This window comes from Dendrobium catenatum, unplaced genomic scaffold (assembly GCF_001605985.2).
Source record: "Dendrobium catenatum unplaced genomic scaffold, ASM160598v2 original_scaffold_27042, whole genome shotgun sequence".
Lineage (NCBI taxonomy): Eukaryota > Viridiplantae > Streptophyta > Magnoliopsida > Asparagales > Orchidaceae > Dendrobium > Dendrobium catenatum.
Window position 1 is genome coordinate 954,511 of NW_021345501.1, and position 15,121 is coordinate 969,631.

A 15,121-nucleotide genomic window follows, 5' to 3' on the forward strand; every position below is an offset into this window, starting at 1 on the left:
ATATATATATATATATAAGAACAGTAAATTAATAAAAAATCACCTAATTATTATTTTTAAAATTAAAATTAATAATTTGATCTTATATTTTGAGGTAACTTAATCAATTAGGCATATACAAATATTTTTTAAAAATAATTGGCTTGACTAAAATAAATTTGAAATTTAATTTAAAATAAATAATTTTCAACTTCATTTTTATTTCTTAAAATTATAAATAAAATTAAAAAAATTCTTCCTCGCTTTCTTATTTAATTTTAGTTGTGTAACTTCAAATCTACTAACTTTTATAAAGATATGATCATTTAGATAATTAATTCTCAAACGACAATTCTTTTATTTTTTTCAAAAACAGCCCATAAATTTATCTTATTTATGATAAGATATAGAATATCATATGGGATGTTATTGTCATAAACTTTGAAGCTACCTCGAAATAGTAGATATTAAAAGTAAACAGACGCTAAGTAATTAAAGAGAGGCTATTTGACTGATAATTTATATTATAGTTTAATCCATGTAAAGTTGCATAAATTGAGAGAAACTTTCAATATTTGTAGTCTAGAAAATTATTATTAAAATTTATGTAGATGGAGTTAGAAGCATTCCTCATCCAAAGAAAGGATATAAGACTTACTATCTACTTTACCCTCATAGTAGATTCTTAAATTTTTTCATGTTGTAAGTCCTATTTTTCGACCATGTCAAGACATATATTTTTTAGTATATGTTGGGTCAAGTTTATACATTTTACATCTAGTTGTTGAGGGACTCAAAGTCATATTGTTTTTGTCGAATTCTTTAATCCCATCTTTTTGCTAGATGTAGAGTTTGTTCATTTCTGCATCATCTTCAAAGATGCAAAAGTCAGTTTACTCAATTCTCTTTTGGGCAATCTGTCTCGAGATAACGAGAATTAATTTTTTGCGCTCTCACACATCCCTTTCATTCATAATCTAGTCGATCCATTATCATATAGATTCTTTGAGGTAAGATACTAACTTTCATGCCACTTTATTGGTATATATCATTATTCATATTTGCTACTTTACAACTAATTTGACGCCCCCGTTTGATTGATCACTTCTGAACCTATAAGTTTCACTTAGCAAGGATTGCAGTCTAGGAATCCTTTGTACCTAACATAAATGAAGAAGTCTATCTGATTTCAACCCGAGGAGGCCTTATAGAAGCTAAAAAGTTCAAGGAGATAATTACCTTGAGATATTTTGACATAACATTTGATAATGATATTGAAAAGATTATGGGAATTTGGAGCATTTTATCATGTTTGCAAATTTTGAGCTAAAAATTTTGAGGAGTCAATTCAAAATTTCAAATGAATGGATGCTATGAATGAATGAAGAAATAAAAGCAATTAAAAAGAACAAATATACTTTAGAGTTTAGTAATATTTCATAAGTTCGCCTAAACCCTAATGGTGTGAAGCGAGTATTCAAAATAAAATTGAGATCAAATAAGGAGGTGGGGAGACCTTAAAGTAAGATTGTTGCCAAAGAGATTTGAGGAACTATTTAACTATGACTATTAAGTGTTTTTTTTTTTCTCAAATGAATGTGAAATTAGCTTTTCTCAATGAGCTGCATGAAGAGAAAGTCATTACCAAGCAACCATCAAGAAATGGACTGAAGAAAATATATATAAATATTGTATAGCCTCAAACAAGCATCAGGACAGAAATGAACAAGTGCATTTATTCTTTCTTTCCATGAAATTAGATTTCAAGGGGTTTATAATATAATGAATAATTAGAACTAATACATGATGGCTTAATGATACATTTTCATGATATAAAAGTTGTTCAAACAGGAGATGAGATTTTCATTTGATAAGATAGACATGTCCCTAAAAAACTTGAAGAGATTTCATATGCAATGACTACAACCATGTAAGAATTTCCATAGATGTTAGAATCAAGTTATCAATGGAAAACAATGGAGCCACCACCTTTAATAAAACTAATTTGAAAATATAATATATTTTAAATGCGTAAGGCCTAAAACATTTTATGAAGATCGATTAATCAACAAAAATATGAGATTTTCTCACCAATCCTATATGTAAGTTGTCATGAAATTATGGGACAAAAAGTGGGTACTTTTTATCACGATTTATTTTACTTTTCAAACAACAATTATACTCTTGTAAACTATTCTAAAAATGAATAGGATAAAGACTTAGAGGATCATAGAGGAATGCATGGTTATTGCATCAAGTATGAAACTATTGTTCGGTAATAGTCGTCAAAGAAACAATCAAATAATATTGCTCTTTCAAGTTAAATGTAATATGTTATTGTATCTTCAATTCAAGTGCATGCCAAAAGCATTTTAGTTAACACAATTTTATAAGCCAACTCATTTTCTAATTGAAATACCTATGAAGATCTTTATTTGGTTGATACCACCTCTTCAATTTGACATAGAATCTAGTTACACATGAAATAAACAAGGTCATTTGCTTTCATTTCTTGATGTATCAAATGGAAGAAAAGATGATCAAGTTCAAGTAGTGCAAGTTTAAATTAAAATTAGATTGAAGTATGAAGCTGTTGTTAAGTTGTTTTCTTATATTCTTTTTCATCTATCATACGTGATATAGTCTTTTTAAAGGCTACAAGTTTAAACTATCTACCTCAACACTATTTTTAACTAAAACAATGACATTTAGTCTATTTTTTGTATTATTATGAAGTAGTGGTCTTCTTTAGGAGAAATTATTCTATGCAGAGTCCGGGTACAGAGTTGTGTTCTGACTGTGAGTGTACACAGTGTGTATATACAATGTATTTTTATTTTTGTACACTCTACCTCCGAACTCCACATATTATAATATCTCCTTCTTTATAGGGTCAAATTTCTCATTTTTTTTCTTTCTTCTTCCTTTGTGCAATTACAACATGTGCCTCATGGCTAACCACTCCATAAGTTAAAGCAAGCTCATCAACTTCCTTAAAAAAGGGAGGCATCACTTGCAAAATTTATCTTTATTGTGATAGTGAAATATTCTTATGCTTCAAGTACCTAAACTTATCTAACCATTGCCTTTAGCCTTTATTGTGATTGATCACATAAATAAAATAATTTTTAATGAGCATAAGGGACAATCTCTTAAAAAATAAATTAAAATGACAATTATATTTTTATTAATTAGAAATAAAGGGTTTTTTTTCAAAGTTTTTACCCAAACTTCCAACAAAATGTCTATTTTGTCATAAAAAATCTTAAACAAAATAAGATTATTGTGCTATTTCAAACCTTCATTTTAAAAGCTTAATTGACATATTGGTAGACCAAATCAATTACTTTGAGGAGGAATTTGTTTGTTATATGGTGTGACAAAAGCATATGAATGAGTAAATGACATTTTTTTTATAAATGTAGATGTCGATATGAGAAAAATGATTCATGTAGCCGACCCCACGTAGTGGGATAAAGACTTGATGTTGTTGTTGTTGTTGTATGTCAATATGAATCATGTTTACTTAGTCTATTAATAAAGATTATGTCCTATTTGTATTAATTAAGAGTTAATTAATTAGTAGTCTAAGAGGGTCACAATGATGTTCTATATATCATATTGCACCTACTTCTTGCTACTTTTATTTATCAAGACATTGATAATAGTCATTTCCTTGTTATCCAAATATTTATTTATTTATTTTTTATAGCATCTTGTAAATCCTCCAACATGATTTTATGCTGAATTTGATTCTATTTTTTAACTCTTTCAAATTCAAAGGCTTTTTTTTAAGGAGAAACTCATTAAGGGGCTTACACGTTAATATAAATCCAAAAATACAAGGTCTTTAGGGGGACCTTTAGCTCACTAATGCTCCAAGGAGCTATAAAAAAACAAATAAAAGAAAAAAACCTACGAACCGAATGTCCCCTACTATGCCAAAATACAAAATTACCTAGAAAAATTTTAGGGTGGCAAGGAGATCAAATTCAGAGGCTTAGATGAACAATCTTCCCCTTTAATCAGCGAACTACGTACAACCATAATATTCCTATGATATTTTTCATTTAACAATCAGATTTGAACTTATAGCTTATTTCTTATGCATCTCTCAAATTATTTATTTATAAATCCATTGTGCATAAATCTATCACTAATATATGAAGGGGTGGAATCAGAAAAAGCTCAGGGTGGAAAATTGCCCACCCTGAAATATGTTTTTCTGTTAGAAGAATAAGCATTTTAACTATTTTACCCACCTTCAATACAGGTAGTTGTCCAAATTCTAAGAAGAATTTTTCTTTTTCTATTTCATACAAAAATTGCAATAGTTTAAACCGCTGCAATGCTTAGTAACAATTTTAACTATGCAGCATTATTTTTAGTAGCGGTTAAAATCGCTACAATAAAAAAAAAATCATCCAAAGGGTTAAACAAGAAATACATTTATGCTGTTGGCAATTCCTCCATAAAAAGTTTTCTTAAAATTCACGTCATCGCTAAGAAAAAGGACCAAGAAACAAAAAAAAAAAGAAAATGACATGAAGTTATGTGTTTTTAACGACAAGATCACATCATAGCAAAAAATTAAGGCTTCGTTTGGGATGACTTTCTTACTGCTTCTTAAAGCAATTTTTTTTACAAATATTAAAAATTTTATACTAAAAAGTTGTTTTAAGAAGCAGTAAGAAAGTCGTCCCAAAGGCTTCATAGCTTCGTTTGGGATAACTTTTGATCATTATTTTTTGCTGCTTTCAAGAAAATTTAATATTAAAAAGCTACTCTAAAAAACAGTAAGAAAACTATCGTAATACATTTTTTTTCAAAAGCTTAATCTATATCATAACAAATATATGCATAAAGAACTAAAATTATATTAAAAAAATTATAGACTTTTATTCTCAATAAATCAAGAATTATATATATGTATCTTTTGATTTCTGATACACGTACAGCAGTTAAAATAGTTCTAAGTTTGAAGAATAAATATAAAAACCTTATAGTTATTAATTAAGAATAATTAAATTTAATATCAACTAGTAGAGTCAAGAGAATTAAATGTTTCGGAAAGCATTTTTAAGAAAGCGATTATTGATGGTAAGAGGAAACTACCCTAAGAAATATTGGGAAAATATCAAAATAATATGGACACTGGACAAAGTAAATAATAAGTGTTGTAGAAGGAAAAAAAGTCTTTGTATGATCAAGTCTTCATATGAGACTCAGAAAAAAGAATTAGTAAGAAGCTAAAGAAAAAAAAATCAATTGAAAATAATGTGAGGAAAATAAAAAATAAAAACTACTAAAACAATGGGCTAACAAGTAGGTTTAGTAAATATTCATAATCGCTATTATTTAGTGGAGATTTTTATTGCGGCTAACAAGTAGCGCAGTGCCGTTGCCGCCGGCCCGCCGCGTCGATGCTGCCTGCCTGCCGCACCGCGTCCCGCTGCGAACCCGCGCTGCTGCTAGCTTTCAGTGGATAACGGGTCGTGTCGGGTTGACTCGAACCCGAAGCGGGTTGAGTTCGGGTCCAGGAAATCGGGCCCGTTTGCAAAATTGGGTCGGGTTGACCCGAATGGTGCCGGGTCAGTTCTGGGTTCGACCCGAACCCGACCCGTAACCCGAAATTGACACCCATACTAACAAGCATCAATAATCTCAATCACTTACAATATTGCAATGGTTGAAAATGCTACAAATTATAGCGATTATTTGGATGAGACGTTTTCATAGAAATGCTTTATAGGAAACTTCATTTTTCTATTGTTTTGAGAACCTTTTTGTTATTTGCTTCTCCATTAGAAAACTTCATTCCTTTAAACAATGTTTCTAAAACTATCTTTTACAAAAATAAAGGAAGAACCAAACTAAGTCTAAGGCTTCATTTAGGACGACTTTTTAACTACTTCTTAAAACAGATTTTTAATACAAATATTTTAATTTTTCAACTAAAACACTTTATAAGAAGCAACAAAAAAGCCGTCTCAAACGAAGCATGAATATCGAAATTATAACAATTTTCAAACCGCTCTTAACACGTATTATCTTAACTGCCAAATTCTAATACTATAAGTGCCTCATTCAAAATGTTTTTTTAATCATATTAGCATTGATTTTTTTTTATATAGGCTTCTTTTGGGGCGACTTTTTTATTCCCTTATAAAGTTGTTTTACAGTTAAAAAAATATTTTAAAAGCAGGAAAAAATAATTATCTAAAACTATCCCAAACGAAACCATAATCTTACGAGAACATAAAACACTAATAATTCCTCATTGAGCTCTTTAAGTTGCTTATAGATATATAAAAAATGCTTTGAAAAATAGTGATTTTCTTTTACTTATTATAATGAAACTAATAGAAAGTTTTTAAAAGATGTATACTTTATAGAGTTTTTTAATCCCATCTAATAAAAGTAATAATAAATTTGCTAAATTTAATCATTTTTCAAATCAAAACTTTGAACTTTAACAGTCAAATTAGCCCTCAAACATATTAAAAAAAAAAAAAAGGAACAGTGTAGAAACAGTCAAACATACTAATATAATAATCCTAACATTTAATGCTCACACTCATCAGTTTAACTAAAAGGAATGTTAGACTTTGCTCTATCCATAGCTTTCTACCTAACAACAATCACTTGATTTACCCTTTCAGATCAACTACAATTCTATGTTTCTACTTTAAACCAATATTTTCCAAGTCAAGAAACCTTTTAAGATTATGTAAATGAAATTTATTCTAACTCATAGAAGACAAAAGCATAGTAAGAGGATGACAAGTATTGAATTATTTTCCTTGTATTTATATTTTATTTATGGTGGGGTACTCTAAGCACAAGGTGGGCAGAGAAAAGAACAAAAAACCCAACCAATCTCCTCACTAACCCTAGTCCTTTCTTGCTTCCATTCTTGCACCACAATGACACTTAACACAAACTAGTAAATTAAGGTGAGGACCAAAACCAATAGCTCACTATCTACCTTTCTCTAACCTAAATTCCAACTCATCACCTTATTGATTGCTTCTAGAACCTCTCTTTTCAAATCACTTTCTTCGTACCAAATTTATTGGTCAAGTTTATAGCGAATCATTCTCTCACTAATTATTGATTTGCATTTCAGTTTTGTATTATTTTTGTATCTTATGCATTGGATTTGTGTACGAAGGAATAAGATCGAATAACAGAAGAAAAAAATGCAACGCTCTACCTTTCGCCTAACCTCTTTTTTGGCGTTAGATCTATATTGTCGCACCAATTTAAAGTAAAGGAAATGATATTATATTCCAGTCAAATCAACATATTTTAAATACTAATTCTTGAGGGTTATAGGTATATCGATCATAATTAAAAAAGGTATAATATTCACCTTTTATTGTTTATATATTGAGTTTATCTTAAAAAAATATGCTACATAGAATTATATGATCAAATATATAATTAATTATATAGGCATAAGAAAAATCAAAAAATGATTCCTCCTTTCAATAAAATTCCTACCCTATTAAGCATTTTCATCCTTTCTATTCAAAATTTTCTTTTTGAGGAATATGAGTGTTATAATGTAAATAAATTAATGTGCACATGTATAAACAAGCCTTGAAACGTTTGAAATTATGTCTAAACTTTCAACCAACTAGACTAGAGGCAGGTGAGTGGTGACTCATTTTTTGATTAATATTATATGTTTTACAATGTCATTATAAAATAATACTGAATAATACAAACCAAAAATAACTAAGTAAAAAAAAAAAACTTAGTCTTATTATAATTTCTTTTTTTCTCCACTTGTGTAACCTATTATTATATATGATCTTGACTCGAACTTTAACTTGTTTAAGAATTGCTTGAATTTTAAATTTTTAATCATGTCGATATATAAAAGAATCATCCAATTTAAAATTAATTTCACTAGTTTTATTTTGCAATATTTATGCAAAATTAAAAAGAATAATACTAAATAAATTTAGAAATTCAACACACACAAAAAATCACAACCTACACTCTTTTCTAAAAATTTCTCTTCGATGTACCCAACCAACCTTCCTACACCTTTTCCAACCTTTCATTCTCCTAACACCACTCTCATGGGCTTAATTACAATAGGAATTTAGGAATAAGTAGCTAAAGCTAGCAAAGTAGTTGGTAGTACTCTATAATGAAGGCAAAATTTATGTGCTCTCAATTATAGCTACATAGAAGAAGGTGGAAGGAGATATTTTTTTTCATGACTTATACCTAACAACTAGTTATGTACTAGACAACTACCAATTGCAACAAGGTAGCCACTAACTTCCTTTCTTAAAATTAGTGAAAAATAATTGGAGGGGGCTCACAAAACCAAAAGAGAAAGGTAGGTTTGAACTTAAAAAAAAAAAAAAAATTATGTTCAATATGTTGGAAAATAAAGTGATCAATCAAATTGCCTTAATTAAAAATAAATAAATAAAAATTAAAAAAATCATTTTTATGTTATACCTCTCTTATCTATTTAATCTTGTTAATTTATATGTATCATGATGATTAGTGATAAGTTTCAATAGTTTTATAAACTAAGATGTGGAGCTATCTATTTGATTTCTTACAAATATATGTGATCTTATTTTTTGTGTAATTTACAAAATTAAATTACAACAGAGCATTATTATTATTATTATTTCTAAAATTCCTGCAAATAAGCATAGCCACACAGCAAAATGTTTTATCTAGACTTATTGATTTTTTGAATATATAATATGATTAATATATTATTTTAATAATATAATTAAAAATCTCATTATCTATATTTTTCTTAGAAAATGTTGAACAAAAATTAAATTTTAATCCAAATTTACTATTATTAAAAATAGATGGGCCTAAAAAACTATTTTCCAGTAATTCATTAAAAATTATAATGAAAAAAATTAGCACTATTAATACACACATTGAAAAAAATGATTATTATATTAAAAAATATGGCTGAAGTACTATTTTTTTGTAAATTTATATATATGTTATGGAATTTTTATGATGGATGTTTGTAAATTTAAGTTGGATTTATAATATAATTTTAAGATTAAATATTTATTAACTTTTTTGCATAATTTTTATTTATAATTGATCTCATTTAATTTTTATTTATAATTGATCTCATTTAATTTTTATTTATAATTATCATCTTGCTTAATTATTTATAACTAGCCTTGTACTGCACTCTAATTTAAATATTTTAATATATAGTATTTTTTTATATAGGTTGGATCTTATGATGGTTGCCCCTTTGTCATCAAAAGAGGTGATATTATAAGACATCAAATTTTGTCATTAGTTGAAGGCTAACAAAGGGCGTTGGTGATGGGAAATGATGAATGATAATTAATGTCAATGTTGCTCGATCTGTAATCTTCGATGACTCATGTTGATGGCATGCATTGGCAGCGGTTGGCTGAGAGCTTTGACAGATGATCGATCATAGGTGCTAGCGTACAATGAGCATCATGTGTCAATTGAGTGCACGGAAATATAACTTTAAAACTTACGTAAGTTATAAAATTCTTTCTCGGATGTGTATATTCAGAGACTTTTATGGATTACAAAATTAAGCATTTTGATCATTGCTATCATAATCCTGGACATTGTTGAATTGTTCAAATAGTACCTCTTGATCAAAATTTCTATTTAAAAAATAGTATGAATGGAATTACAAACACATAAAAAGATAACTAGGATTTTATTTGGGATAATTTTTTTACTGTTTTGTAAAACTGTTGTATAAAAAGTAATATTTTTAAACCTGTTGTCAAAAATAGCTTTCTTGTATAAATTTTTTTCTTAAAGCAGAAAAATAATTGTCAAATAAAAATTGTGGTTGCAACCTAAAAAGCAATCAATAAGAAAGTTGTCCCAAATGAAGCCTAAGTTGAGTCACTTTAAATAAGCGTTGCAATGTGTAGTAAGGCGAGAATGTTTTCTTCAACATGTTTTTTTTAATTAATTTTAATATTAGATTTTGCTTTTTAAGATATAAATTTTACTAATAATCCAAGTAATTAATCTATTGGAAACTAATAGTATTTGGAGCTCTAACCAACTGATGACTTGTGGGCAAAGTTTATCTTTCCATGAACTGCTAAATAAATAATTAATATGAGGTGTGGCAACTAAATACATACCTTATGAAACTAAGCAAAGCTTAATTAAGAGTTGTTTGGTTGTAAGTATTAATAATATAAAGTTAATTAAATTTTGATATTTTAAAATTTTAAGTATTTGATAGAAAAAACCAAATGCAGAGTAATATTTTGAGGAATTTGAAAATTCCTATTTAGCTCATTATTAATGTAATGTAGTAGGAATCCATCTTACTTAGCTAAATTTTTTAAAATATAGTGTGTGAAGCTCTATCTCTCACCGGCTGCTCAAGCCTACCACTCATTAATGCTACTGACCCTACCAGTCTGTGAACTCTCATTTAGACCTCATTAAAAAAAAAAATACATTATTCTGAGTTGTTTTCAAAAAATATCTAATCCAAAATAAAAATTCAATCTCACAGCTTCAAATTGAATTAACATTTGCCTATTCGGTGGTTTTTTTCATTCTTATTTAGCTCGTCAGCTCACCGAGCCCAGCTAACGAGCTATTTATGAAACTAAACTCGAGCCGGCTCGACTCACTTACACCCAGCTTGATCGAAAGAGATCATTTTAACTAATCTAATAAATCAAATCAATCAAATGATTACACTAATTGAAACCACAGACACCCTACTAATTTTTCATCCATCATACACACAAGTTGGTACACCAAACACAAAATATAATTAGATCCTACTATTCTAAAACATTGTAACTCCACCTCATTAAAAAAAAAAAAATACATTATTCAGAGTTGTTTTCAAAAAATATCTAATCCAAAATAAAAATTCAATCTCACACCTTCAAATTGAATTAACATTTGCCTATTCGGTGGTTTTTTTCATTCATACTTAGCTCGTCAGCTCACCGAGCCCAGCTAACGAGCTATTTATGAAACTAAACTCGAGCCGGCTCGACTCACTTACACCCAGCTTGATCGAAAGAGATCATTTTAACTAATCTAATAAATCAAATCAATCAAATGATTACACTAATTGAAACCACAGACACCCTACTAATTTTTCATCCATCATACACACAAGTTGGTACACCAAACACAAAATATAATTAGATCCTACTATTCTAAAACATTGTAACTCCTGACTTGAGCTTCATCTTCCTCCTTTAATTAATTAGTTACCCCATCCTCATACCTACCATAGGCCAATATATCTTCAAATATGTGCTATATATATATATATTTCATGAATATATCTGTTCATTTTATTTTTTAAAAAACTGGTAACATGGGCTGATGTCATTTGCACCAACAGCCTACAATGCAACCACCCTCTCTCAACCTTTTTCTCACCAACTCGCTTCTAGAAGTCCCAAATTTAACACCCTCTCCTTTCTCTCAGGGGTCAAAGCCTTATATATCTTCCAAAGTCTCCAATTGTTGCTCAAGAGCTGAAAGGAATTGAAGAAGGTAATTGAGATCCATGGGTAGATCGCCATGTTGCGAGAAAGCTCACACCAATAAGGGAGCTTGGACTAAGGAGGAAGACGAGCGGCTCACCGCCCACATCAAGGCGCACGGCGAGGGATGTTGGCGGTCGCTCCCGAAGGCCGCCGGCCTTCTTCGTTGCGGAAAAAGCTGCCGCCTTCGATGGATCAATTACCTTCGCCCTGATCTCAAACGAGGAAACTTCACTGAAGAAGAGGACGAGCTCATCATAAAGCTCCATAGTCTTCTTGGCAACAAGTCTGTCTCTTTTGGTCTCTTAACTGATCCATATTCATTTTAATACAATCCTAGCTCAAATAAGTACTTTTGTTGATGTAGATGGTCTTTGATAGCGGCGAGGCTGCCGGGAAGGACTGACAATGAGATAAAGAACTATTGGAACACGCACATCCGGCGGAAGTTGATGAGCAGTGGCATAGACCCTGCAACCCACCGTCCACTCCACGAGCAACAAGGGAAGACGACGATATCATTCATTAAAGGAGAGGAGAAAATTGTGGAGTTTGAGGGGAGAGAGGAAGGAAAGAAAAGCAGTAATAGTAGCAGTGAAGAGATGTCTATATGGCTTCGACGGTGGCCGGAGGAGGAGAAGAAGCAGTGGAGATGTCCGGATTTAAATTTGGAGTTATGTATGAGTCCTCCTTCTCAAAAGCAACAAGTTTTGTGTCAGGAGCCCGTGAAGAGTGAAGAATTAAGCCTTTGTTTTAATTGTAGATTGGGCGTGAGTAAGAGCTCTGAGTGCAAGTGCGGTGGCGGCTTTCTTGGACTCAACAGTGGAGTGCTTGATTACAGAAGCCTGGAGAGCAACTGAGAGGATTTTCACATAAATTTTTTTCCTTTTCGTTTTTTTAATGGTGAGAGGAAAGAGAATATTGTAATTTAGTAATGAGTATCTTCTTCTCATCTTTGCATTTAGTCTTATCCCTGCAATCTTTCCTCTCTCTCTCTCTCTCTCTCTCACATTTCTAATTTGTATAATTATTAACATATGTATTTAGATTTATCTTTCTATCTAAATAACTCAATTTATATATTTTTATTAATTAAATTATTTTTATTAAATTAATTAAGCCTTTTCTTATAATTAATTGCATTCATGACTAATTATTGTTTAAATCATGAATCACCAGTTGAAGTTTTTTTTTTTTTTTAAAATCCACAGAGGGGTCTATGCATTAATATTAAAAAATGATTACAAAGTTCTTAAGGGAGACCATCAACTCGCTACTGTTCAAACGAGCTACAAAAGAAAACCTAAGAGCTGATTATCTCCACTAATCCAGATTACAAAAAAAAAACTAATAACAAACTAAAGATGCTAAAACCAAACATCCAAAAAAGAAAGATGCTAGAGCCGGTTGAAGATCTTTAGCTCTCATCATTATCCGAGATTAACGGCTCATATTAATATCAATATTGTCACCAAATTAGCTCAATATTTTAAAAAAAAAGACCAAATAAACTGAATGTATGTGAACAAATGGATAAGAATAATGGAGAGGAGAAATAATAATAATAATAATAATGAGAGGGTAGGTAGCTAGGTATCACATGTTTCAATATTGGGAGCTCTCAAATAAATTTTCTATGGAGGATTCTATCATCATATCCATAGGACCATCATGAAAGCACCATGGCATCATTTGCTCTTTGGCACATGATCAATCATATAAGGTAGAGGGTGGTTGAAACTAAATTATAATTTGATGAAATGCATACATTATTAATCCATCATGAATTTCCTAATTATCTATGCATGCATTATGTGGAAGGTACTCAATTATTGGCTCCAAGCTAGTTATAAAGAATCACTCTAATCCTTCAAAGGTTCTTAGCTAGGCCCCATCACCTATATAGGATGTTTGATGATAATTGAGTGATTCGTGTCATGATGGGTCCCGTGCATACGAACTCAAGTGCAGGTGCACACAATAATCTTATCTTTCTATGAAAAATATTTCAAATATTTAATTAATTGATTGATTATCAATTAATTATTAATCTGATCATGTGGTGGTGTGTTTGTTAGATAGGATATTATTAGTCTAATAATGCCTGTGGTTAATTAATTGTTTAGTTTTATTTATTATGCTAATTAGAGAAGGCTAACTAATCCAATAAAATAAAGAATTTCTTGAATTTGAGACATTATTAGGAAAAAAAAATTAAAACAAAACATTTCTAAGTAGACATTAGAAAATGCTATACTGTATAAAATAAAATAAATTCATATTTAAATGGATGCCAACAAGTGGCAGCTAATATAATTTATTTCTTTGAATAATTAATCAAATTAAAGCCTGATCTAATCAGCTATCTTTTACTTTTTCTTTCTCAGTTACTGCTGCTTGTATTTCATTAATTTAAAAATAAGATATTTCACACATAAATATTATTTTTTCAATAGAAAATACATAATTTTGCTAAAAAGAAAAAAGATTGACAAAAAAAAATTCAAGTGGAGTGTGCTGTCTTAGGGACAACTTTATGGCTGCTTTGATTTTCAAATTGCAACCATTTTTTGTTTGGCAATTGCTTTCTCGTTACGTAATAAAAAGCTATTTTTTGCAACAATTTTTACTAAAGAGTAGGAGCGATAAGAAATCAGCTGTCTGATTTTTCAAAATAGAAATTAGTTATAATACTCATTGTAGCTTTTTAAAAAATTATATTCCCAACAATAACTTCACAATCTTTTTTATAAAAAATTATAGTCACCCTAAACTGGATTATAGTTGCTCGGTACTGCTCGGTACCGTTTGATACCGTGGATCGATATCGCTGATGTGGCGCATTCTAGTTGATATATGGACGGCGTTCTGTTTTCAATCTCTGCACAGGATAATTTCCCCCCAAACCGCTTTTTAATCTCAAATTTTATTTTTTTGGTGGAACTATTTAGGTTTGAAATTAAGAATCTACACTACTGCACATGCTAATTAAGAATTCCTGCTGCATGTGATGCAGATGCTGATCATCAGCAAGTGGAATAGGAAACTTTAGGCTGTGTTTGGTTTGAAGAAATTGATAAAAAGGAAATAAAAAAAAATACATATAAATAAATTGAAATTAATTTTCATTTATTATTATGATGATAAGCTATTAAGTAAGGAAATATTTTCTTTAAATTTTTTTTTAATTAACAAAAAATGAGCTTTTACTTTTGTGAGAAGATGATTTATATCAGTCACATTAATCATAATCATCCAATAAAAATTTCCTTAATTTCACTAATGATAAAATAGAGACTATTAATAAATTTTAAATAAACATAATTATGTAAAAATAATCGGACTTAGGTGGATTGGTGGGCGTGCTTGGTTGGGAACCCCCATCCCAAGTTCGAATCCTCTCTCATACGGCACGACTTCTTAAGTGGAGAGAAAAGAACTATGAATCCTGCACCTGTGGGGCTGGTTGCTGATAGACTCACCGAGGGACTAGTGGATACCGCCATACTCGTCACAAGCTGACGTGGCAACGGGCTGATACCCCGTTCCAAAAAAAAAAAAAAAATCAAACCAAACATACCCTTAAGAGACTCAATAAATAG

General features: G+C 30.0%; 1 protein-coding gene across 1 annotated transcript; it reads left to right on the top strand.

The window, feature by feature from the left end:
- The first annotated feature begins 11,533 nt into the window (after positions 1-11,533).
- On the top strand, positions 11,534-12,479 carry LOC110112867 (myb-related protein 308). The gene is made up of 2 exons (XM_020845247.2): positions 11,534-11,805; positions 11,887-12,479. The coding sequence occupies exons 1-2, from the start codon at positions 11,543-11,545 to the stop codon at positions 12,377-12,379; spliced, it is 756 nt and encodes a 251-aa protein (XP_020700906.1). The 5' UTR covers positions 11,534-11,542; the 3' UTR covers positions 12,380-12,479.
- Positions 12,480-15,121: the final 2,642 nt, after the last annotated feature.